Raw genomic sequence first — 26,585 nt, 5'->3', positions numbered from 1 at the left:
TATTTTTTTCACTTTGTGCCACATTCTTTGAAGATCTGGTTAGCATTTCCTGCTTTATGATATTCCTTACTAGTAACACTAGTCTTTAGAATTTTTGCCTCCGGTCATTTTGGTTCCCTTCTTGCAGCAGTTTTGCTTCTGTTGGAAGCAATACTGTAATGTGCTTCTGCAATATAATTTGTAGTATATGAAATAAATTTTATAAAATGCTTGTGTATCATAATTGCTACTTAGGTATTATTCTATGAATAGCTCAGTTTAATCTCAAATTTGCAGGTCAGGGAAGGGAGGGAAAGAAGTGGTGGTGGGGTCCTTTCTCTTTAAAAAAAAAAAAAGATATTTTTGCTATGATATGTAAAGACACATTTGCTTTAGTTTGACACTGTTCCCAGCCTTTGTTGTGTCATATGTCAGTTCTGCTTGTCAGGATTAAGTAGGCTTTTCTCTGATTAGTCTTTAGCACACAAAATAGACTGGTGAACACTGATACAGAAAATACAGATAGGGTATTGTCTGAACATCTGCTGATTGTTATTTTCTCTCTCTCTCTCTTTTTTTTTTCTTCATAAACCAGGTGTTAGAACCTCAGAATGTTGATCCTTCTATGGTTCAGATGACCTTTCTAGATGATGTTGTTCACTCTTTGTTGAAAGGTGAAAATATTGGCATCACTTCACGCCGACGGTCTCGTTCCAACCAGAACAGCAACACAGTTCATGTAGATACATTTATCTTTTTACCTAAGTATTTTCATATATTGAGAATGTTAAAAATACATGTTTAAAGACACTTAATTAACATTGCATTTAAGTCCATTAATCACAAATTATTTTTAGGGTCATTATACACGTGCACAAGCAAATAGTCCCAGACCAGCAATGAATTCCCAAACTGCAGCACCAAAACAGAATTCTCACCAGCACCAGCAACAGAGGAATACTCGGCCAAACAAGAGGAAAGGCTCTGATAGCAGCATACCTGATGAAGAGAAGATGAAAGACGAAAGATATGATTATATAGGTCGAGGAGGTAAAAGCAGGGAAAGGGAGGGAGAGCTTCTTAAAACTGTATTAGGCTGAAAATGTGATAGACATGTTTTTATCTTTTACAGAAAATCCCAAAACCAAAAATAAACACTTTCTTAGCAAAAGAAGAAAACCTGAAGAGGATGAAAAAAAGTTAAATATGAAGAGACTGCGGACAGACAATATCTCAGATTATTCTGAAAGCAGCGACTCGGAAATTTCGAATAAAAGATTAACAGATTCATCCTCAGAGCAAAATTCAGAAAATGAGTTAAAAAGCAAGAACACTTCAAAGATAAATGGGGAAGAAGGAAAATCCCAGCCTACTGAGGGAGTAGAACAGACACTAACGGATAGACGGTCTCCTTGGGATGAAGTACAGGAGGATAAAAACCATGAAGAGACAGAAAGGCTGAAGTCATCAGTCTTGGATCAGCAGGAAAAATCTTCACTCCATGCAGGAGAGCAGCCAACACCTTATGAGCAGAATGCCAAGGATGTACATGCTCTAGAGTGTAATGCAGAAAAACATCATACTGCAGAGTTAAAAAATGAGCAGTTTTTACCCAGACCTCCTACTCCAAAATGTGTTGTTGATGTTACTAATAAAAACAACTCTGAAAAGGAGAACCAGGATAATGCTGCAAGTACCTTTGGTTTGCAAACGGTTCAGAAAATAGAATCTCACAGCAGCGATTTAAAACAGCAGTTTGCAAATGCAAATTTCCTTGAAGCAAGAAAACAGGAAGCTGATCAAAGTTGGGTTAACAGTGTTGTTAAAACGGATTTGATACAACCTGGGGTTGTAAAAGCGTTGCCAGTAAATGAACACTTAAATTCTGAAAAAGAGAAAGTGCAGTATGGCTCGTTTATGTCTTCGTTAAATGTAGCTTCTCTAGCAGAAGAGAGTAAACTGCGTAAACAAAGTCCAGCCCCCGATTCTGTGAAGTCAAAATCTAGTGCTTCAGTTGATCATCCTAAAACAAAGTCACCTGATGTTAAGCCTAAATTCACCCAATCTTCTGATACTGTGAAGTCTAAGGTTAGTTCCCAAAACAGCCATGCTACTGGATTAACAAGGTCAGCCAATAAAACTGATCATGATTTGCCTAGGTCTAGTTTTCATCCAGTTCCAGCTAGAGTTAGTGCTCTAGAAGCTACTAAAAGTCCTCTTATCATTGACAAGAATGAACATTTCACAGTATACAGGGACCCCACTCTGATTGGACAAGAAACAGGAACTAATCACATTTCACCTTATTTGCATCAGCATAATTATCCTCTGCATTCCTCATCCCACCGAACCTGTTTAAATCCAAATGCTCATCATCCTGCATTAACTGGTTCATCCCATCTGCTCGCTGGGTCTTCAGCTCAGGCTCCCTTGTCCGCTATTAACACTCACCCCCTTAGTAGCGCCTCCCACCATTCCGTCCATCACCCTCATCTGCTCCCCGCAGTGTTGCCTGGAGTGCCTGCTGCCTCCTTGCTGGGTGCCCACCCGCGACTAGAGACTGCTCATGCCAGCAGCTTAAGCCATTTGGCATTAGCACACCAGCAGCAGCAACAGATGTTACAACACCAGTCTCCACATCTTCTCGGACAAGCTCATCCTTCTGCTTCCTATAATCAGCTAGGGCTTTATCCAATTATTTGGCAGTATCCAAACGGAACACATGCTTACTCAGGACTCGGTCTGCCCTCCTCCAAATGGGTCCACCCAGAAACTCCTGTTAACGCGGAGGCTTCCTTGAGAAGGGTAAGTTGAGATCTTTTCTTAATGACGTATTTAGCTGGGCCTGGTGTCTCCCAGATGTGGTAATTTGTGTCACACCGACTGTACTGTCATGGTGGGTTTTTTGAGTAGGCAGAGAGCTAGGAATGGAACTCCAGCAGTAACCATTGTCTCAGGGTGGATGTGAGCAGGGAGTTTTCCCAGACCTTGATTTCTTAAGACTTCTGAAGAAAGACGAAATGTTTGGTTTTAGATCATGACCAGGCGAGGTCAGCCAGCTGGTTTGGGAACTCAAGTTCACTGAGTAAATATTTGCTACCTTGAACTGTGTAAACCATTGGGTAAGTGAAACACTAGGAGAGGTAGGACAATTGTCTTCATAGTGAAATTTTGTGTATGCTCCCTGAGTAATGGCAAAAGATTGAGGCAGAAGTTCTGAAGATAAATACTCTAGCATTTATAAATCTTTCTTGCACTTTACACCCATTTCTCTTGTCTTTACACCTATCTGTGTACCCTCTCTTAGCGTATCTTTTCTCCCCTTCTGTTCCTGTTGACATACATCCCTGCCTTCCCATCTGTTTTTTACTCCTCTGTATTCAAGTCAGGGTGATTCCTCTGTCTGTTTGCTGAGTACAACCACTGAAGTCTCAGAAGACATGGTTTGTGTTTTTCATCTTGCCCAGTGCGGCGGCGGGGTTTGGCAGGCAGACGTGGCAATTACAGGAAAAGTTTTCTCAGCTCCTGCAGGCTTGGGATATGGCATGCTCATTGCAGGCACCTCAGAGGAATAGTGTAAGATGAAGCATGTGTAGTGCAGACAGAAACTTCGGAGAGCTTTATCGCCAGCTTCAATCAAATCTCCACTGAGCTTGTGCACACTGATTTTAGAGGCTTACAACTTGGCCTAATTTGGGCAGATTTTCACAGGGACCACAAAAGGCGTGTTGCTGACAGTGGTCCTTCTGCCAAATTGTACGCCTTTGTGTCAAAGCTTGGAGTTCCTCAATGGTTATAAAGACTTTTTGCTTTTTCATCATGGGGAAAGCTATTCTTCCCCAGACTCATTCTTGAGAAAAGCCAAACCATTGTGGCTCAGTCTTTCCCAAAACAGCCGGTTTGAGTTGGCCTTGTAATATGAAGTAAGTTTGATCTAAAATGTGATAAAGTCAAATGCAGCAGAGAAGAAAAGCCTTAGAGAAAACTATAGGTGGATTTATCTTTTCATGTTGCTACCTGCTCCACCCCATACTAAAGTCCGTTTTAAAGAACTTATGATAGATGTTGTTTTCACTTTGGCTGCCTGAAGTATGCAGCCCTGCATTCCGAGGCACGTAGCTTTTTAATTATGTTGATATGTGGCAATTGTCTTGTGGTGACTTGTCTCCTGGCTCTCGCACTGGAGGCCTTTTTTAAATAGATCTTAGAAACCCAGAATGGGCGTTTCCGAGGTCGGTTTGCATGGATGCCACGATCACAGAAAGGGATCTGTGTTTCAGCTGTAAGAGCAGCAGCAGCAGCCACCCTTGGCTCAGGGCTGAACCGTGTCTGTGAGCTGAGGGAAGTGTGCCCCAAGCCCACCTTTCCCTCCTGTCCATGGGTGGCTGTGGCAGCTCCCATCTTTGGGCCGGGCCGTAGATGCTGTAGGTGGAGTCACAAAGCTGTTTGAGCAATGCTTGGTGCTCAGGCAGATGTTCCCCGGCTCCTCTAGGGAGAAGGTGACAGGCCTTCTTTGCATAATACCTTAATGCAGCTTACAGGCTGTTCGTGGGAACACCACAGCGTGGGAACTCCTGGCCCAGGAAACGTGTGTACTAAAACTGCTCGCACAAACCCAAGCGGTTGCTTAAATATTCAAAAATACAGAAATCAGAACTTCAAAGTCGTAGCACCTGCAGATCTATCCTGTGCTCTGTGTGTGTGTCATGAGAGCTCTTGGCTCCCCTTCTGCTGCAACGGTTCCCGACTGGGAGTTGCCAAGCCTGGGGAGAAGGAGGGGGATGGACTGGTGAGGAGAAGAAGGTGGGGATCGAGCAGCACCGAGAGGCTTCGGGGTGCACGTGAAAGCGCTGCTCACTCTTGTCTCAGTCCCCCTTCTTGGCTTGTCCCTGGCACTTGAGCCCCACTTGAACAGGGTGCCCTGCTTTTCCACACTGCTGCACGCACTTCTCTTAAGCAGAGGAGGCAGGGAAAGGGGAGAGACAGAGAGCTGCTCTTGGTCTTTCCTGCAGGCTGTTACACAAGTTCCAGAGAAGAAAGAAAACAGAACCTTAAGAAAGTAGTAGATTAAAAAACAGTTTCATAAATTAAGACTTAGTAGTGTGTCTGTGTAAACAAGGAGGTTGGTTTTGCCCACCTTTGGAGTATTTAGGTACAGAGCACAAAATTGTATGTACTGTGGCTTTGCCATGCTGCACAGTATGGCAGGTGTGTACATTTATGGTTTAGTAGTGTGATGGTGATCATCATACCAAATAAAAATACCTGGCTAAATAAAGCAGATTAATTAGGATTATCATAATCATTTGGCTGGGGGGAAGAAAGGAACATCCAGGAAGGAGTTACTTATAGCCCTTGTATTGAGATTTGTCATAAAGCTGGAGATGAAGTTATCTTCCTGAAATATTAAGCCATATTTGTATCTTCAAAGAAATACTTCTTGCAATTCATTGAAGCAGTTGTGGTCTCCTTACTAATAACTGAACTTAAGTGTTGTCAGGCTGTCATTGGTTTGTTAATTTTGATGAACTTGAGATGCTGTTTTAGAATTAACTGTTCATCCTGAGTACTTGAAAATTAAGTGGTTCTAAGAACGCTTCTGAAATGTGTAAACTGTTTTGTATGCTACAAGTCCGGGGAAGTACAATTGCATTGTTCCAGTTGATCAGAAAAGTGACTTAAATGTTAAATTTTATTTACTGGATATGATTTCATACTGGAATCCATTATTTTTCTCTGATCATTGAGTAGGACTTGATACAGTGACCCTTGTGGTCCCATGATTATTTTGAAATGTGTTTTTATTTTTTGTTTTGGTTGGTATTAACAGAATACTCCCAGCCCCTGGTTACACCAGCCCACCCCAGTGACCTCAGCTGACAGCCTTGGTTTACTGAGTCACATTCCCGTGCGACCATCCAGCGCAGATCCCCTGCGGCCTCTCAAACTGACAACACATTCCAGCCCTCCGTTGTCCAAAAGTATTGTAGAGCATCGCAAAGAGTAAGTTTGCTGTTTAACTCGGTGTGAGAGGGTACATTTCAGCAGGTGGTGTTACCTTCAAGCTTCATTTTAGTTTATTTGTAGACATGGGTGGAGACAGGCTTGTCGGTGTGCTGCCCTGTTGATTTATAATGGCACTGCAATTCACGGGCCATCTGAAGACTTGAAAATTGTACCTAATATAAAGAAAAGTGGGGTTTTGTGTTATTAGATAACTTTGTTCGGGCATGGGAAGAAAGGTCTTCTGTCTGGCACATTGCACTGCATTCAGACTGACTTGTGTTTGCTTAACCTTTTCAAACAGAGAACTGGAGAGGAAGGCATTTGTTGAACCTTTGCGTTCTGTTACCACTGCACCAGTAAAGACTGAGCTGGAGCAGAGCAGAACGCAGGCAGCAAAGGAGAGCCATATGCACAGACATTTTGCAGATCCGATGTTGAACCAGCTGCCAAGGCCACCACAGGAGACTGGGGAACGACTGAGCAAATACAAAGAAGAACACAGACGGATACTCCAAGAAAGTATTGAAGTTGCTCCTTTCACAGCTAAAATAAAAGCGCTGGAGGGAGAGAGAGAGAACTACTCCAGGGTAACATCCTTATCTTCAAGTCCCAAAAGCCATTCGGTGAAATACGACAAAGATGCTGAACGCTCTGTGTCAGAACTCTATAAAATGAAGCATTCGGTTCCACAGAGTTTGCCACAGAGTAACTATTTCACTACCTTGTCTAACAGTGTAGTAAATGAACCTCCAAGATCCTACCTATCAAAGGAAGCTTCAGGGGCATATGTTGATAAACAAACTAATTGTCCTTCAACAGCAGCTAGTCCCCAGGCTCTCCCTTCTTACATTTCTTCTCTTTCAAAACCTCCACCTTTAATTAAGCACCAACCAGAGAGCGAAGGCTCTACAAGCAAGGTACCCGAGCAGCTTTCACAGTCAGTGCAGTCTCACTCTGTAAATTCTTTCAGAAGTGACAGCAGGAGCCCTACTCAGTTGTCAGTCTCATCCTCAAATACACTCCGGAGTATGCCTGCATTGCACAGAGCCCCTGTGTTCCACCCTCCTGTGCACCAGAACCTGGAGAAGAAGGAAAGCAGCTATAGCAGCCTTTCACCTCCAACTCTAACCCCCGTTCAACCCGTTAATGCTGGTGGTGGTGGCAAAATACAGGAGCTGCAGAAACCACCAACTTTAGTACCTGAGCCCAAGGAAGCTCAGACTGTGTACAAGGGCACTTCTGAACAGAACGTATCAGAAATGTGGAAGTCTAATAATGCCCCAAATAACGAAAAAGCGGATTGGCACGTTGAAAGAATGAGTGGAAAGTCGCAGTCTGCTATGGCATCTGTTATTGTGCGTCCTTCTTCTAGCACAAAGTACGACAGTGTAGCAGTAGTGCAGCCTGCTTCCAAAGATCGAGCTAGTGAGAGATCTTCAGCTGTGACAAATCAAGCAGATTGCCTGAAAACAGCGGAAGCCAGGGAGACTGGAAGAGTCATTCTGCCAAATATGAACTCAGACAGTGCTCGCACACAGTATGAAAAGAAATTTCCAGCTGTCTCGCAAGGCAGCATTCCTCGTGCTGCCACCCCCACCACAACTATCATCTGCAGCACCAAAACGGATGTCACCGCATCAGCAGCGACGACGACAAGCGCGTCGAGCTGGAGCAGCTCAGAAGTGACTTACTCCTTATCGAGCACGGTCCTGGCGTGCACAGCGCTGGAGTGCCCGGCCTCGAGAGCCGGGAGTCAGGCGGTGGCGCAGGCCCAGGAATGCAAGGTCAGCACTCCAGCTCCAGTTACACCCGCTGCTGGCAGCGCTGCTCAGCCCAGCTCAGGATTCTCCACCTCCACCGACTTTGTCCATTTGAAAAAGCACAAGGCGGCGTTGGCTGCAGCTCAGTTTAAAAGTAGTAACACCAGTGAGGCCGAGTCCAACTCTGTGAAAAATCAGACATTTTCAACCTCTCTCTCCCTAGACAGTGGTGTCGTCTGTAATACAATAAACAAAGCGAACTCTGTAGGCAGTGGGCAAACTTCCCAGACGAGTCAGCCAAACTACCACACTAAACTGAAAAAGGCTTGGCTAACAAGGCATTCAGAGGAAGATAAAAACACTAATAAAAAAGAGAATTCAGGGAACAGTGTTTCAGAAATTATTAAGCCATGTACTGTCAATTTAATAGCTTCTACATCAAATGATTTGCAAAATAACATAGATAGCAAAATCTTGGCAGATAAGTTTGTGAAGGAAGAGAAGCACCCAAGGAGAAAAGGAAAACGAACTTACGAGTCTGGCTCTGAAAGCGGTGACTCTGATGAAAGCGAGAGCAAGTCAGAGCAAAGGACTAAACGGCAGCCCAAGCCAACTTACAAAAAGAAACAAAATGATTTGCAGAAAAAAAAGGGTGATACCGAGGAAGAAGTGAAACCAAATGGTGTCCTTAGCAGGAGCGCCAAAGAGAAAAGCAAGCTGAAGTTGCAGAGCAGCAATAACAGCAGTGAGTATATTAATCTGATCTGGAGGACACAGACTAATGTGAAGTCTAGTGCTGATAATCCTGGAGGGTTTGTCATGCACGATAGCTGGGAAAAGAGTTAAAAAGCATACCTGTGTAAATGAGTAGGGCCAGATTTATCTGTCTCAAGGCCATTTGAAATGCCATGGTGTAAGAAATACAGCATTTTTTATATCTATGTTAACAAACTGGTTCTTGGCCTAAAAATAAGCAGTAAACAAACTGGTTTATGCTGTCGGTCAGAATTGAGCAGGCTGGTGCATATAGTTGTGCTAAATGGCACAACTATATATATGTATTGAGACACAAATATATGTTGAGGCTTTTTTTATTTTAAGATCTAATGCCTTTATTTTTAGAGCATTGCTGGAGGGAGAGATTCTCTACTGTTGAGTTTTAATTCATCCTTTGATCAGAAAGCCAGAGACAGTTCCTTGAGAACCTGATACCACTGTTATGATTTGGTTAATTTAATGAAAGGTTTAAGGGAGTGTCATTTCACACTCCTAACTAGCATGTGTAGTACATGGTGTTAACATCCCTCTTGTTTAAGGAATAAAGAAATTTAGGGAAATACAAATTTCAATTTAAATGTAATACTGTGACATGTAGCAGATTGTAACTAGATTAGTCTGAAAAGAGAAACTGGTCTGGCAACATGAGGGATTTTATGTAAGAACTCGCCTTATTTTTTATCCCAATTTATTCTTCTCCAAGGACTCTTCTTTTGTCTTTAGTCTGGTTGAGTATGAGAGAGTCTACCATTAAATTACTTTTTGTAAGAATTTTTAAGTACAGGTAGCAAGAAAATGAGCAATGCTACCTGTAATTACATTCTGTGGCTTTTCACTGTCGGATGTATAAAGTTACTCTTCTGGTATTTGAGAGTACTTGATCCATCCCTAAGTTGTACTGGGTTCTGGAAGTGTTGTAAGTCTGTCTGAAGTATTCTGGGTATTGGGTCCAGTGATGATAGTATTATTTTTTTTCCTGCCCAACCAAAGGGAAGATCAAGGCAAACATGTCTGTAAAATCTTTTTCAGCTTCGTTTCTTAAAGTAAACTGTAAACATACACATATAACATGTTAGGTCTTTATGACCTTTGTACTGTTGCAAAAGATTTGCTGTGGTTGTTATAATTTCTGAGAGAGAGCTGGTCAGAGATTCTCCTTCAAAAAGAACTTTCCACAAAGATTTACACAAAAACATAGTCAACCTCGAGGAGCTTTCTTGAAAGAAGAGGTTCCTCTGGGACAGCTGCCTGGGCTGTCTGTAGGTGGCTGAAGATAACGAACTGTGCTGCAGGATCTGGGGCAGTTTTGAAACATGGGTGGTATCTGGATGCTGCCAGGGTTGAAAACTGCTTTGTCCTGGTGCCGTTTTGGAAAGCCCCAGGAGCTCGTGTGCTAGCCAGAGCGCTCAGAGCTCCAGGCTGTGAGGCTCCCTCCTGCAAAGCGAGGCATTGCACAGCCCTCCAAGTGTTGGGGGTCCTCCAAGTTCCTACCCACAGAGCTTGAAGTGTAGCAGCTCCCAGATGACACCCAGGATCTCTGCTTCCAAGGCAGGAAACATTGGTTTTGGGCTAGTAAACCTGTACTTTGGCCGTTTCTACTCCCAAGTTGTAATCCAGTTACTGACATGACCTGGATGAGTGTGAGGTGCAGTTTGTAGGCCATGAACTGAGGCACAGGCAGTCTGTCACTTGCAAAGTTTGCACAAGTGATCTCTGGCAAAATACTGATCTGAACCCAGGTACCAAGTCCAAAGTTAGCACCCTGACCTCTCTGTCATCCTGCATCAGATCCCTGTTCACGGGACATGAACTTTCAGGAGTAGTGGTAGATGAAATGACAGATACTTCTGTCTATCTGCAGATAAGACTGGTGCCACTTTTAAGAGTCATTGAAATGAAAGCCTGGTTAAATAACAACAGGGTTCAGTTTCAAATCGTGTTATGTGAAAATTGCACATATTACTCAATAGACTTGCTCCTCATGTTACTCACTGTCAGATCTGCTGACTTCTGTATCGAAAATAGAATTATACTGCTTAGCCCTACAAAGCCAACAAACTCCACAGAGAGTAAATGGATTTGTGAATAGAGTTACTCTTCTGTAATCATATCTGTAACCTTCAGCAAAAATAAGTTTTGAAGAAGTAGGGGTTTCTTTTTTGGTTTTTGGGTTGGTTTTTTCAGACTCTGCTTTTATTCATTAAATTGTTACCTTTTTTGCCCGTATCTTCCCTTAAAACAGAGTCCAGACCTACCTTTCTTGAGGTATTGTATTTGTTTGCTTGTTTTGTCAGAATGAGATTGTGAAGATGGTTTTAATAGAATATTTGGTGAACGATGCAGCTAATATAAGGGAAATGCAGCATCTTGGGAGCTCAGCAGGTAATTAACTGTGCTCCTGCCTGCCTAAGTGTAACTGGTACCTTTGCTGGTTTAACTTGGGTGCTGACAGGCAGACAAGTGGAAATAATAATGGAATGTGTTATGCAGGTAACAAAAGAAATGTTGGACACTGACTGATGTTGACTGGGTTCTGCGAGTAGGGACTGCCAGTACCTCATCCCACACTCTCTTGTTTTGCAGCTGGTATACCTCGCTCAGTGTTAAAAGACTGGCGCAAAGTAAAGAAGCTGAAGCAAACGGGAGAGTCCTTTTTGCAGGATGATTCTTGCTCTGAAATAGGACCAAATTTGCAAAAATGCAGAGAATGTAGGTTAATAAGAAGTAAGAAAGGAGAAGAACCCACTCACTCACCAGTGTTTTGTAGATTTTACTACTTTCGGCGGTAAGTACGACTATTTTCCCGATAATGTGGTATTTTAATTTTTAAAAATAATACAGGCAAAGGAATTGCATGCTTGAAAGATGTCTGATTTTTCTGGCTCAGTCAGTCTGCCCAATAAAAGACAGCATCTAATTTAAGAGTATTTACATTTGTATTTCTTGTTTCTTTTGTGGATTCTCTTCATTGCTGTTTAGAGCTTTATAGCAAAGACATCAGAACATCTGCCTGGTGTACCTTAGGCAAGCAGAAAATACATCACCTTTACACAGGTGTCTGACATTTGAAGTGGGATTTTCAAAAGGCAAGCTTCAGTTTTTCTGGACAAGTTGTACAACCACAGAGTTGTACAATTACTTATTTGTAATTATTCTTCTGCCAGTATATGGTGGGAATGCTGCTCCAGGTTTTCTGAGGACAGAGGAGTTGTGACTTCCTTTTTCACAATTAATGGCCCATCAAGGGAAACTCAGAGGGAAGATTTCCCAGGGTGCAGTGTAGTGCACGTGGTGCAGGCAGCACAGTCACCAGGAAAGTGTGAAACAGCTTTAATTTGTGCACAGACTGTGTTATCAGTGTATATCCAGCTCATTTTGGACAAGAAACTGTTCCCTAGATTGGGTTTAATTTTTTATAATGAAGCTTTAGTGACAAGACTTGGTGGTAGTCCTACTGGAATCATTTCAAGGGTGGACTCTGAATACCTTCTGTGTAAAGAGTATTTACTTCCTAATGTGGCAAAGTTGGAATTTTGGTGGCTTTTTCCTCCTGTATAAAGGAGAGAACATAAAGTTTTGCCACCATTTTAAAACACTCTAATGGAATTTAAGAATTTGAATGCTTTGACTGTATTGTGGTAACTTTTCCAGCAGTTTTAATTATTTTCATTGTGTTTAGGTAGTAGGGCCTGAATTGTAAACAAAGTTTGCTCTTCTGTTGGAAGTTGTTGTAACTCAAAATTCATCATTTCTTCCTGTTCATTTGAATACCTCCCTAAATGTCCTTTTTGGTATTTCTAAATTCAGGACCGTTTTGCTGACATAAATTCCTTAAATAATCACATATGTAAAATGATATACCCTGTTTTGTGCAAGGTGGAATAATGAATTGTTACTGCTTTAAAATAAGCTAAATAAGCCAGGGTTAGTTGAATGGTATTGGGCAGGGTAACAGGAAAGCCTGTAGTTATTTTAAAGGTCAGACCTTAGTAGATACAAAAACATTATCTTCTGTTAGTTTTCTCAGTATGAGAGCAGTAGGATACAAAAATGTATAAAATATGAATCAGACTGAGTGACTGCTGTTGCAGACACTCCAAAAATTGAAAGTGAGGAGTAGGTGGAACCAAACTTTGACAAAAAAAGAAAAAAGGCCCAAATTTTTCTGTCTGCAGTTTTAAATTAGTAATAAATGTTACAGAGTAACAATGATGAGTAAATAGGATGCAAAAAAGTGCCTAATAGATTAATTTTAGTTTTCATGCTTCCTTATTGGTAATTTTAAAATCATTTTCATCTGTAAGGTTTATGTGAAAATTAAAATATATTGTAGGATGCTGAAGAAGGTAAAAAGAAAACTTTGGTGTTGTAAGACTTAAACAGCAAGATGAAGTCAGTAAACTGTAAGTCACAGAATACAATGATACATGCACTTAAACTGTGTCTTTTCATTTTCAGGTTATCTTTTAGTAAGAACGGAGTGGTTAGGATAGATGGTTTCTCCTCTCCTGATCAATATGATGATGAAGCACTGAGTTTATGGACACATGAAAACTATGATGATGATGAACTGGACCTGGAAACTTCTAAATACATTCTAGATATCATAGGTGATAAATTTTGTCAGTTAGTAACATCTGAGAAAACAGCCATGTCGTGGGTGAAGAAAGACGGTAAGAAATCTCAATGCTCTCAAAGCATGGTGCAGTTTCCCTTGAGTGACCCATTGCTTCCTGTTGAGTAGCTTTTGTTCACTATACTGTCCTGCTGGATTTTCCAAGGCTGTTCTTTAAGAGGGCATGGTGGGAAGAAGCAGGTTCCTTCCTTGGGGCCAGCCCATTACAGAGCCAGGGCCGGGCTGCTGTTGGGGTTGGAGCAGCCTCAGTTCCCAGCTTGGCCTCCAGCTCTCCAGCCAGAGCAGCCAGCTCCAAGAAAAGGCCCACTACGAGCCAGGCACTGACTCTTGCCAACAGACTGTGTTTGATGTGTCTCCTTTCCAAAACAAAGGAGAACGTAGCAGAGCATGTGCTAACGCTGTCACCTCCTCCCCACCAGAGCCACAGTCCATCCTTCTGGCCCATGGCAGATGGGCACAGGCTGGGAACAGGCTGGTGGCTCTACTAATTCCAGGCAGTATGAGGAGGAAGTGGGGCAGAAAACAGACGTACTGGCCAGGTCTCCGGAACAGATGCCTCCCTCTCCTCCTGCCAACTCCAACCGTCCAGCTCAGCGCTTTGGCTGCCCTTGAGATTAAACACATCCCATGGGCAGTCAGGGGAAAAACCCTCAGCTCTCCTGAGCACATGGGGTTAAAAGTATATGCTGAAGAGGTTCTTCATACTTGCAGCAGTATTTTTTCTGTGTGACTTTAGTCTGTGTTTTTTGAATGCTTTATTTCTTTACAGTGTATTGATAGTAGCATTGATGGGGAGGCTGGGTGATGGAACTGAGGGGGTACATGTTGATGGTCTGTTTATGAAGGATTGCTTTCCTCCCCCAGCACCCAGTTGTGTCTGAGGGGAAACCTATGAATGCTTCATCTATAAAGCCTATTCATTCTGTGTTTTGCATTTAAATTTCAGTCCTTTTATTCTGCTTATTTTGTATTTCAGCCAAAATTGCATGGAAGAGAGCAGTGAGAGGCGTCCGTGAGATGTGTGATGCATGTGAAGCCACATTATTTAACATTCATTGGGTCTGCCAAAAATGTGGATTTGTGGTCTGCCTAGATTGTTACAAAGCAAAGGAAAGAAAAAGTTCTAGAGGTCAGTTCTTTATGAACTAGAGTATTGTATAGGCTGTTTATTCTCATTTGTTGCAGAGCTGCTGATCCACTATAACTGTCTTTCTGTAAAGTGTTAAATTACTGCTTGTGTGTTTTGGTTTCTCTTACATCTTTTTTTGCCTCTTTTGTCAGTAGATATAGAATCAGTCATTCAGAAAGCAACTGCTGTGGGGGCTATTTTAGCTCTTTATCTGCAATTCAGTCTTTTTGTGTGGAGCTTACTTGTGCCTTGCCCCTCAAGGTTAAATTTTGTTCTTCAGTTGTGAGACTGATGCTCCATTACACCTCCCTGCTTTATGGTAACTCATTGCTGTTAAGACTTACCTTGATTTGAATGCCTTCTGGAGTTCTCCCTCCAGAGGTACGTGTCTTGTCATACTGACTTAACAGCCTATTTTATAGTTCTATCATAAAAAAAAAAGAGATGGAGAAAAATACTTCACATAGTATTTAAACTGAGTGTTAGTGGAGGTCTCACAGTCCATCAGCCTACACACATACCCAGTTTAATTCCTGTGCTTTAATGGAGATGTTGAGTTTGGTCTGTAGAGAAGTATAGCAGGACTGACTTGCAAACCTCTGATTTCTGGGTGACCCAGCCTGGTTGCAATTGCAAGGAGGAATGCTGGGAAGATTGATTTGGTGTTTGAGCCCTGTGCTGTGACACTGGTGCTCAGGCTGCTTGGTGGAATGGATTGCCTTCCCGGGGAGGCAGGCACTGTGCCCTGGCACAGCTCTGCGGTCAGACGCTGTGCCAGGAACTGATTCAAGTATAATGCTGTTTGGAAAAGCATTTCCATGTTTGTCATAGCAGTGTAATGTCACAGATGTGAAATGTTAGTAAAATAAAGTTTAACTGGTAGATGGCAAACCTTGCTAACTGTGGGGTCTCATCCACTTTGTCCCTGGCTTTGTAGTGAGAAGCCTCCTACACTGCAGTTAGAGGATGTTCCCAGAGACTTGCATTGAAGCCTGAAGTTTTTAGGGAGCTAATGCCAGTGTTTTCGAGCACTGGGAACAGTTGTTAATGCTTTAATGCTGGAGGCTGCTTCAGCAGCTCTCCACTCGCTTAAGTCTGTGTGTGCATCCATCTGACGTGGCTTGGGATATATGCCAAACATTATTTACCCTGGTGGGAACATGCAGCCCAGAGGCTTTTTATAGTGTGTGTGTGTGTGTGTGTGTGTGTGTTAACCAGCCAGGAAAATTTTAGTAAAATGTCTCAGAAGTTTGAAAAAGTAGTATAAAGAAGGAGGCTTCTTTCCAGTCTTCTAACAGGGAAGGCTTTCTCCTTTCTATTTATCACAGTGTTACATGCAAAAGCAGAGGTACGACAGTTTCCCTCGCTGTGGCTTCATTTCTAATGATGCTGCAGGATTCTTGTGAACTGTATTTCTCCTTTGGCACTCTCTTAAAAAGTTCAGAACCACCCACCCATCTCTGTATAATAGCACTTTATATTACACCATTTTTCCTGGAACTGGTAGTTGTTTTTGCAGTTGCTAAATGTAACAGAGAATCCCCTGGGTTTTCCCTGCTTCAACAGGAATGTTAAAGGTTTAAATATTCCATATTCAGATACTTATCAATGACTTCTCTTGTTACTTTACTGAATGAATGTGCAAACATTGTTACCTTCAGACAGTTCATGGCACCATCAAGTGGAATGCCATGTTAGAGCATTTCAGTGAGAAAATACATTAAATAAATATATGCTACTTTGTTTCTTGATTTATTTATGTTTGTGACCAGTTAGATAATTCCATGTTTTAGGAGTTACAAAAAGTACAAAATAGCTTGCAAATCTAATGCTTCTACTACAGTGTAAGAAAATAATGCTTTAAATGTGTTAGATGGTTCTTTTTACATTGCTAGAACTGAGCAGACTGGTAAAAGGTTTTGGAAAAATGTCTTTAAACTAGCAGTTCAGTGGATAGGACACAAGGCTGGGGGTTGAGAGAGAAGTTTTATTCTTTCTGCCCCAAAATCACGTAGCAGGTTGGTGACCAGTTGCTTGGCCAGACTTTTTTTGCTCTCATTCTTCCTCTTTACACTGCATATTTCAGGACAGCCTTCCTGAAACTTTATAGAAAGCCCCTCTCTGCTGCCACAAATGGTTTTCAACCAATACACAGAGACTTATGGTTTCATGGTTGCTTTATTCTGACATAAACCCGTGATGCAACTTCCCTCTCCTTTGTGCCACCAGTAACATTGGTGTAACTGCAGGGTAGGCTGACTCAAGAGTTGATTCGGTTAAGAGTTCCTCTTTTTGGCTTGTTTGGCCAACTCTGGTTGAAGACAGCCACTTATTTGGAGTGTGGATTGTGTCAAAGTGGATTAACCTTACAGTTGCAGCCTAAATGTGTCTCTTTTCCATGGCAGGATTCATTAAGGGAGGCTCACTGCCTCGATAGCAACTGTAGCAACAGCAACTGTAAAGGATTTTGGCCTGTGTTAGATTGGCAACTGACTAAATATAATAAATACTTTGAAATTTTGATGTTATTGGCAAGGGCTTGTGTTACAGGTGCAGTTATTTCGAATTTCAGGGTTGTTAAAACTCTGTTTTTGAAAAGTAGCTCTATTGTGAAAAGTAGCTGTTGTGTGCAGGTCTTTGTCACGCGGGATATCAGGGCAGAAGAGTTAATATGTGCAGAAAAACATTTCTGACTAAAACCAATCTGCAAAACGTTGGCTCTGTCTGTGTGCACTGTAAGTAAAGTAAAACACTGGCTGTGCTGTTTTGCAGATAAGGAGTTGTATGCCTGGATGAAGTGTGTGAAAGGACAGCCTCATGATCACAAGCACCTGATGCCAACCCAGATTATTCCAGGCTCTGGTAAGACCACATGTGAACGAACAGAATGTGTTTTTTCCCATGTCCTTCTGTAAAGAGAGGCCAGAGTTGTTTCTTGAAACTTCTGATTTTCCATTTAAAAACCTGGCAATTGAGTTAAATCATCACAGCAAGGCAGGCGATTCTGTGCAGTTACCAGCAGTGGGCACAGAGGATGAGGAGAGTAAGAGAAGTGTGCTGACAGATGTGTGAAGGGGTTTTGGGGACAGGCAGTGAAGAGATTGAGGATCTTGACCAATTAGTACCTTTTCAGAGCAGAGTAAACCAGCCAGAATGTACTTAATACCTCTGACCTTGGCGGTTAAAAGAAAATCTCAAAATAATAACATCAAGGAGCATTGTGTGGCAACAGATTTCTGGGGATTTGTTTTTCACTGTTGTCTGTCCCATTCACCCACACAGAAAAGAAAATGTTTTGGTTGGACATTTGATTGAGCAAAATGCAGGAGCTCATGATAATTGAAAAACTAAGCAGTAATCATAAACCCGGCTAGATTCAGACTTCTTTTTTCAACCAAGCAAGTTTCCTGAATCATTGCACTTAGGTGTGGTGGTGGTAGTTGTGGTTATTAGCACAAATTTACTTAGAATTTCTGCAGCATTGATACAGACCAGAAAACAGAAAAGTCAAATGTGCCCTTAAACTTACAAAGTAAATTCCCAGGTTATTTTAAGCCGAAAATACAGAGCCAGTCATTATTTTATGGATTGTTACATGTTAGTTCAGGTAGAAATGAAGGTTGGTTGGATTCCATAACAAATTCAGATTGTGACATTCCTCACAACAGGTTCCAGACTGAAACTGGTTTTAGTTTTACATTGTGAAGTGAACCACTTGTCTGGAAACAGCACAGTAAAAGCTGCCTACGTAACCTCAATGGTGTTCTGTGCATATCCATTACCAAGCAGCCTCATTTACATGATCACGTACTAATTTTTTTGTCAAGATGTGGCTCACTCGGTCTGCAGTTGATGGTTTTATTAAATGGAGCAATGATGCATCCATTGAACAATGAGAAGTAAATAATGAATGACTGGCTTGTCTGGTGGGTGCCATGCAATGGAAATGCAGAATACAGGTTAGATTATTCAGAAGAGTAGTGTGCAATTAATTAAAGATCTGTCTTTCTGCATGAGCAGAAAAATGACTGGGCAGTCATTTTAGAGTAGTTTTGAGTGTTAAATTTAGGATTTCTAAGAGTTTAAATTATAAAAATACTTGAAGATAGCATTTTAGCATCACAGTGTATGTATTGTGAAGAGGGTCACAAAATGATTGACAGCTGCTGATGGTTTTCTTCTTAATTGTCTTCTAGTTTTGACAGATCTTTTAGATGCTATGCACAACATTAGAGAAAAATTTGAAATTAAATCCCATTGTCAGTGCACCAGCAAGCAGAGCACGCAAGCTGGCAAGCTCCCTGCAATGAATGGTGTGTCTCAGGTGAGTCTAAAATGTGTGTGTATATTGCAGCTTGTTCAAGTGTTCTGATTCCTGTGGATTTCTGTATTTGAATAGTGCCAGCTGCATTTTAATTTGCATATGTGACAGTTAAGTGCTAGCCATGTCTTTGGAATACATTAGAGCAAAGCTATGTAGTTAAAAACAAATTTGTTCTTTACAGGTTTTGCAGAATGTCCTTAACCACAGTAATAAAATTTCTCTGTGCATGCCTGAGTCTCAACAGCAGAACACTCCTCAAAAGTCCGAGACAAATGGTAACACGAGCCCAAGGAGTGATGTAAGCACAGACAGCAAGTTAACGCCACCTGAATCCCAGTCCCCCCTGCACTGGTTGGCTGATCTTGCAGAGCAAAAATCCAGAGAAGAAAAGAAAGGTACGTGTTTGAAGTTGTCATATCTTGTCCATAACTCGGAGGGCACCACTGGTAACATAATTGAATTAATTAGGAAAAAATAACACCGTTTTCTGTTACAAAAAGAAAAGACGGTGATCTTTTCCTCATTAATTTTAACCTTGAAACTGCACTGCTTTTTCATGGTGGCATCTGAATCCCCAAAGAGCCACTGTGGAATGCACAGCTGATGTGGGAACATTTCCACATGGATGTGGGTGCATTTCCAGCTGCAGCATTCCCATTTGGGACAGGTGCTCACTCAGCTGCATGTCTGAGGTGCTGAGGAAGGCCTTTTCTTGGTCACCTCGTTTGACTGCATTTTCAGGAATCTGGTTCATCCCCTGGTGTGTTTTCAGGTGGATAAAGCACTGTTGCTGCACAATCTGTTACCAGCAGGGTGAAATGCAGGACAGTGGTGCTATTCCTGTGTCTGCATCATGATACAACAGTGTAAACTTCCAATGATTATTTTTGTTTTAGAGAACAAAGAGTGTCCTTCTGGAAAACATTCAAAGGAAGAGAAAGACCAGGATAATTTGGAGTCCCAGAACTGTAAAAACTCCCCTCCTGCATCCCAGAACAATGAGCAGGGCTCAACCTTACGAGACTTACTAACTACAACAGCAGGCAAACTGCGTCTGGGTTCCACTGACGCTGGCATTGCTTTTGCTCCTGTTTACTCTACAGGAACAGCAGTAAGTGTTTACAAGTCACACAGTTTTTTCTGTCAGGATTTGAAAGTCTGTGTCATTTGTGTTGGCACGTTGTCTGATGGCTGTAAACTTCATATGAAAACTTCATACGTACACACACATACACACATTAACGTTTTATTTATTTTTATAAATGGTCGTAATTGATACAACATCTGAAATGTTATTCTACTGCAAAAGGAATTGCACTAGCTTTACTTGCTTTTATGTTGTTTAAGCACACATTTGTTTATTTTCTGACAGAGTGGCAAGAGTGGTAGGACTATGCCAAACATCCTCGATGACATAATTGCTTCAGTAGTAGAAAACAAGATTCCACCAAATAGAGCACCAAAGATAAATGTAAAATCTGAAATAAAAGATGAGCCAAAGGATGATGATAAATGTATTCAGGATGACTGCAGTAAACGGTACAGCGATATTCAGTATTCGTGGATCTGTGATAAGCATGTTCTGTGGCTCAGAGACCATAAAAACAGCAACAACTGGAAGCTCTTCAAAGAGTGCTGGAAACAAGGCAGGGTGGGTATTGAGGTGTTCGTTGTGTGGAGTGACCTCAGTGTGAACCCTGGGGAGCTGTGCTGAGGGACAGAAATGCCTGACTGTGTGTGTGAAGCTGCATTGTTAACAGTGGGCAAAAGCCTGTCAGGGATAGCCCACAGGTGAACTTGTGTAGTTAAATTTCAGTTACCTGCTCATGGTCAATCAGAAATTCCTGTCATGGAGTTTGAGATTCCAAAAAGACGTGTGTGACACCTTTGGGAATGGGTTCTCCTGGAGGACATGTTAACAGCTCAGTAGGGCTAGGGTCTTCAGTGTGTGTTTCGGGTGCATTTGTACTTGGGAAAGGATAAGTATTGATTTTTTTTTATTATTATTATTTTATTTTACTTTTTACAGCCTGTTTTGGTGTCTGGTATGCATAAGAAAATGAACTTCAGCCTGTGGAAAGCTGAGTCCATTAGCCTGGATTTTGGAAACCAGCAAGCTGATATCTTGAATTGCAAAGACAGTATCATTTCAAACACCAATGTCAAGGAGTTCTGGGATGGTTTTGAAGATGTTTCAAGTATGTTACTGTGAATGTATTATTCTGTTGATTCTGAACATGATCAGTGCTAGAAACTGCAGTTAAATATAATCTTTATGGATCTTGAGGCTTTGAAGAAACTTTAAAAAGAAAGTTGTAGATAATCTGTTTCCAGAGAACGTGATGGAAACTGGCATTTTGTATGTTTATAGAATGAAAGATGCACTATTACAGTTAGGTCTGACTAGGAAATCAAACAAATGTCATTGTCCCTTAGCTAGTTGAGTTTCATTTGTATCATTCTTGAGTTCTGAAATAATTTATCTGCTGTTTCATGCATGAAATTCTGATTATTGGTAGGTTAAGAGTTCAGTTCTATGTTTTGGTTGAATAAAGTAAAACACCTACAGTGTATTAGTTCTTAGTAATTTCTGTGTTATTTGCAGAACGGCAGAAAGTAAAAAACGGGGAAACAGCTCTGCTAAAACTGAAAGACTGGCCTTCTGGTGAAGATTTCAAGGCCATGATGCCAGCAAGGTATTTTGAGTTTAATATCAGATGTTCTTAAGTCAGTCCCTATGCTGGGTTTTTCTTTCTCTGTGTAATGGCACAAGTTCAATTACATTCTTCTTTCTTTTCTCCTTCAGATACGAGGACTTACTAAAAAGTTTACCCTTGCCTGAATACTGTAGTCCAGAAGGAAAACTAAACTTGGCTTCTCATCTGCCAGGATTTTTTGTCCGTCCGGACTTGGGACCCAGACTATGCAGTGCATATGGTGAGTGTGCCCTAAAGTGCAGCAGTTACCTCTCCCCTTAAACCTGTAGAAGGTCACACTATAATGCTTGATAGAAACTGAGCTTCCTTGAAGGAAGCTGATTGTTCACTCAGTGTAGGAGAAAGATGGACTGACTTGAATATTAACAGCACAGGCATGAGAGTTTAGTTGCTTCTGCATTTCTTTCTATCTTTTCTTGTGCTGTTATAGCCTTTGGAAGCATATAAATGTTTATGTGCTTCTACACAGAGATAGATCCTGTCTTTAGTAGTGCTGCATGACACAGTACTTCATGAAATATTACTGTCCTTGTAATTCTGGCCATAAATAAGTCTCAGCATATTTCTCATAGTTTGTTTAGTGTGCTAAACACTCAAAAACCTATTCAGAAAAGGTTGTTTCCCTCAGACATTTTCTGTCTGCTCCTTCTTTTCCAAAGAATTTTGTTCAGTTCTGTTTTACAGATTGTTGTATTAGGACAAGAAATGAGTGGTAATTTGTGAAGTGATGGCTTTGACTTAAAAAGTCCTTTGAAATAAACATATTAACAGTAGCGATCAAGGCATGGGTCTGAAGAACTGAGTCCTTAATGCCCCTCTCATGTAATACTGCTGTAAGGCTTAGTGTTCTAAAATGTCCTTTTGACATAAGAATGTGTGTTTTCATCTTTTAAAACTAAAGTTAATTTTCCTCCTTGTTTGGGGGTTATTTTGATTAACAACTCTGCTTAAAGCCAGACATAAAAGTGACATTTTTTGATAACCTTGTTTGTTCACTGTACCTGTATTCTACCCTGAACACCCTGAAAGGCTGAGGAGGAATGGAACACAATGGTCAGGAAATGTCCCCCTCTATTCTAATGAAACATGTTTTGTTCTTACGCAAATGCTATGGAGAGACAGTTACCTGGGTGTCTGTTAACAAGTAACATTTTCTTGTTTAGCAGGTGAACCAAAAGCACGTTTGTAGTTTGTGTATCTCAGGGACACTCAGTGTGCTTTCAGAAGTGTCTTCTCAGTTGTTGCACATTTCTATTTGAAGGTGAATATGCAACGCAACAGATCTTAATTTTGTCTTGTACCACAGGTGTGGCTGCTACTAAAGACCATGATATAGGAACCACAAATCTCCATATCGAAGTGTCTGATGTCGTGAACATCCTTGTTTATGTTGGCATAGCAAAAGGAAATGGAGTACTTTCCAAATCAGGTAAAGGGAAGCTCACTCACTGTGCCAGGTGTAGATGGACTGAATGTTCTGCTGATTCCAAAACTGACACCATTCTTCTGAAGGGGATGGAGGATACCCATAAGTACTTGCTTAAACCTGGGAGGTTCTTTGTTTCAAGCGTTTGCACACATATTAGTTCTGCATAAATGCACTGCAGCTCATGAATTATGAAATGGTGTTTCAGCCTCTTTTCACTTTTTTTTTTGCCTTTCCCTATAATTGATGCACCATTCCTGTGCTGGGACTGGCACAGCTAATGAAAGTGCAGGATGAAGGATTTCCTCTGGCAACTCTGGTGGTTCTAACAATTATGTCAGGATGATGTATTTGCCAGACCTTCTGTTTATTCTGCTCCTTCTGGGTGCACTGTGTTCACTCTATTGAATTTGGACTGTAATGTAATTTTTCAGCACCGGAGAGTTTAAATTGGTGTTTGTTAGTCAGCTCTATGAGGTTTATTGGTTATGTGAAAAAGTCTTTAAATCACTGAAATAGTTTTGTTTCTTCCTCTTTTTCTTTTGTCCTCTTATTCCACAATCAGCAAATGTAGATTTTGGGTGTGACTAATACAGCTGCAGTAAAGTTTGTCTTTTATTAGCTTTGTTTTCACTTGGGTATGCACTGAGTTAATAGCAGCAAACTTGAGCATCCTGGGAGAACTTTGCCTGCTAGAATAGCATGCTAAACATTGCTTATGCTGACTGCAGGAAAACACATTTTTCATCTTTTAATGTTTTGGTACCAGCCTGCTTGTTTATTTCAGGTAGGAGATTGTGTTCCGTCAAATTCAAGAAATGTGGAAGAGTTTAAAAATTAACTATTTTTAAGGTATCCGTGGCGTTCTTGTTCTAGTACCTAATTACAAACACTGAGCACAGAGATCATCTGGGGGCTTCTGTTGTATTCAGCAGGCTTTTATTCTGCTCAGTCTCACACAGGAAATTTGAAAAGAAGGTGTTTAGTTTCAAAGTTTTCCCTCTGTCTCACACTTAAAGAATATTTTTGTTGAATCTTAGGAGTTTTGAAGAAGTTGGAGGAGGAAGATTTGGATGATCTTTTAAGGAAGCGGTTGAAGGATTCAAGTGAATTACCTGGTGCTTTGTGGCACATTTACGCTGGCAAAGATGCTGACAAGATAAGAGAGTTTCTGCAAAAGGTTAGATTCATTACACATGATTTATAAATGAACCAAGTACATAGTAAATCAAAGGGGGCTGGCAGAAACCACCAACTCCACCTGAGTGCAAGGGAAGGGAGGGAAGTAAAATTACTTCTTTATAGCACCTAAAATAAATTATAATTGACCTGCTACATCATCAACAAATAAAATACATGGCATGATACATATTCACTTTGTAAGAGTTACAGGTGGCCTGCAAACCCTGAAGGCTCAGGAGGGCATGGAGATTTTTCTTGTCCTTCTCTAATACAAAAGATAATCCGTAGGATGATGTTTTTCTCTCACTGATCCATTCTTGCATTATCGGCTGCTGGATTTTTGGTGAGTTGTCCCATGCCAAAACCCTGACCTTGTCATCCAGCAGCCACTGATGTTCCTCAGGACTCTGTTAGGTCACTTAACTCAAAGAACTTGCCTTGGCTTTTAGTGAAGGTGGAAGCACTGTGATCCAAGGGCAGCAAACTTATTCCTTAGCTACGGTGCAGCCTGTGGTGCAACAAGTTAGAGCCACATCAGAACCTTTCAGGTCATTCCATAGGATGGATATCCATCAGCGGCATTAAATGTAGGGATACCATGTTGGAAGCAGTTTTCTGTGCCCTGTCTTCAGCATGTTTTGATGTTCTAGGAGACAACCTGGCTGGATGACATAGAAATACCAAAATATCACTGAAGTGGTTGCTCGAGGAAAAGAAATCTTTTCTCTCTTCTACTATGGGAAGAAATCAGATGAGTTTTAATTGGCTGAACCAAAGGGGTCCATAAACAGGCTGGAGGCCAAAGGCTCTACTGCTGGCAGGGAAAAGCCTTAAGAGCTCTAGCAGTGAAGATTGTTTTGGACAATAAAGCAGTGTTTCTGTACCAGGGCAGCTGTCCTCTGGTGACTCAGACATTTGCTCTTTGGCAAGCTGAACTGGGGGGGGAAATGAGCACTAGTCAATAAAACACAGCTGATTCCAGGAGATTATGAATTATACAGCAAGACTTTTCTGTTCATTCAAAAAGTAGATGCTCATAAATTAGATTGTGGCTCTTCAGTTTGAAAAAGAATTGTGAACAAAAGCACAACTGCAAGGGAACAGGTGGACAATGAGGAGTATTCAGCATTTCCTGTCTCAGAGCAGTCAAGGGATATTGTGAAACTCTTTGAGCAGCAGGTTTGAAACAGAAGCATTTAGGGTGCTGTGTAATGAAGGTCATCATTTGCTGCCATGGCTTGCCCTGGTATCCAAAATGAGTCGTGTACTGGAGTGTATTTTGGAAGTACTGAATGGGAGATTAATTGATGGGTAAACGCTGGGACCATTTGCTTGGTGATAAGGGATAAAATCTCACTATCTTGTTTCAGTTATCCCCCTACAGAAGAAGGGGGATAATACTGAAGAACAGCTTCAAGCTCTGCATCACATAATTAAGTATATTTAATATCAATATAAGTAAAAATCTATGTTTTTAATGAGATAATTTTCATGATAGGCAGATCAGAGTCAATAGAATTGATTTAGTAGCAGTAGCAGTAATAGTTGTTCCCCTGTGGCTCACATGGTGAGAAATGGGTGTGCAGTTTGGTTTACCAATGTCAGGAAGTATTTTATATGTCCATCATTTTTTCTGAATACCCTCATGGGATGGTAGGAAAATAACTTCTTGTCCCAGTGTGATTGGGGTGCGAAGGGGACCTCTTGATGGCCCTCTGTCTAGCCCTGTGCTCCAGCAGAGTCACCTGGAGCAGGTTTCCCAGGACTGTAGGACCCTTGGGTTTTTATCTGCTGCTTTTTTCCTGAGCTGGGGTTGTGGTGGTGCTCGTCTGTGTCAAAACTGAAGGTTGTAAGTCTGAGGAATTGGCAACACAGGAACTCCTGAGGTCAGACATTATTTTCTGGATGAAAGAAGTCACACAGAGAGTGTCTGGCTCATTAGTAGATTATTGTGCAGAGTTCTGTACAGCTCTGCATTTTGGAGTGGGAGTGCTGCAGATGTCTTCAGTTCAGTGGGACTTCACAGTTCGTTTGAGGTTGTTTTGAATCCCTGACTAGAGTTCTTGTTGGGATATTGGGAACACAGTAACGTTACTGGCAAGTTAGATATATTTTCAGTTTATCAGCAAAAGGTTTGGTTATTTTAGAAGTGACTTGGGATCTGTTCTGTACTTTCAGATAGCAAAGGAGCAAGGCTTAGAAGTTTTACCCGAGCACGATCCAATACGTGATCAGAGCTGGTATGTGAACAGAAAACTTCGCCAAAGACTTTTCGAAGAATATGGAGTAAAAACCTGTACGGTTATTCAGTTCCTTGGAGATGCTATTATTCTACCAGCAGGAGCACTTCATCAGGTAATGTACCTCAACTTAAAGACACGCAGGATTAAATAGCATAAATGCAGTAAAATGACTTTTTTCCAAAGACATAGATACATCTGTACGCAAGTAGATTTTATTTTCTTATTAGTGGCTGTTAGTACATAGGAATGTAAAATAGTTACATCTAGTGGTGTAACTGATTAGCCAGTGCTAATGTACAGCAACTTGAATGCCTTAAATATTAGTTCCTTTTGTTGCTTTAGAATTACAAATGAACAGACTATTATTAACCGCTGTTTTCCACTTTTCATTTCCTTAGCAGATTTC

The 26,585-nt window shown here is 41.3% G+C and overlaps 1 protein-coding gene across 7 annotated transcripts in view; it reads left to right on the top strand.

Moving 5' to 3' along the window:
- The window catches only part of JMJD1C (jumonji domain containing 1C), a 163,711-nt gene that overhangs the window by 130,927 nt on the left and 6,199 nt on the right, over positions 1-26,585 (top strand). For all 7 annotated transcript variants that reach the window (XM_029962634.1, XM_018079920.1, XM_018079919.2 and 4 more), the window contains 19 exons: positions 575-718; positions 837-1,029; positions 1,112-2,784; positions 5,810-5,982; positions 6,287-8,490; positions 11,106-11,307; positions 12,981-13,195; positions 14,135-14,287; positions 17,060-17,149; positions 18,484-18,611; positions 18,793-19,006; positions 19,508-19,722; positions 19,984-20,262; positions 20,641-20,809; positions 21,217-21,307; positions 21,418-21,548; positions 22,635-22,757; positions 23,795-23,934; positions 26,115-26,291. In XM_029962634.1, coding sequence (XP_029818494.1) covers positions 575-718; positions 837-1,029; positions 1,112-2,784; positions 5,810-5,982; positions 6,287-8,490; positions 11,106-11,307; positions 12,981-13,195; positions 14,135-14,287; positions 17,060-17,149; positions 18,484-18,611; positions 18,793-19,006; positions 19,508-19,722; positions 19,984-20,262; positions 20,641-20,809; positions 21,217-21,307; positions 21,418-21,548; positions 22,635-22,757; positions 23,795-23,934; positions 26,115-26,291 — 6,714 coding nt within the window. The remainder of the gene's footprint in view (positions 1-574; positions 719-836; positions 1,030-1,111; positions 2,785-5,809; positions 5,983-6,286; positions 8,491-11,105; positions 11,308-12,980; positions 13,196-14,134; positions 14,288-17,059; positions 17,150-18,483; positions 18,612-18,792; positions 19,007-19,507; positions 19,723-19,983; positions 20,263-20,640; positions 20,810-21,216; positions 21,308-21,417; positions 21,549-22,634; positions 22,758-23,794; positions 23,935-26,114; positions 26,292-26,585) is intronic.

This window comes from Manacus vitellinus, unplaced genomic scaffold, assembly GCF_001715985.3.
Source record: "Manacus vitellinus isolate BGI_N305 unplaced genomic scaffold, ASM171598v3 scaffold_48_pilon, whole genome shotgun sequence".
NCBI classification, from domain to species: domain Eukaryota; kingdom Metazoa; phylum Chordata; class Aves; order Passeriformes; family Pipridae; genus Manacus; species Manacus vitellinus.
This window is presented reverse-complemented; position numbering and strand designations above follow the sequence as displayed.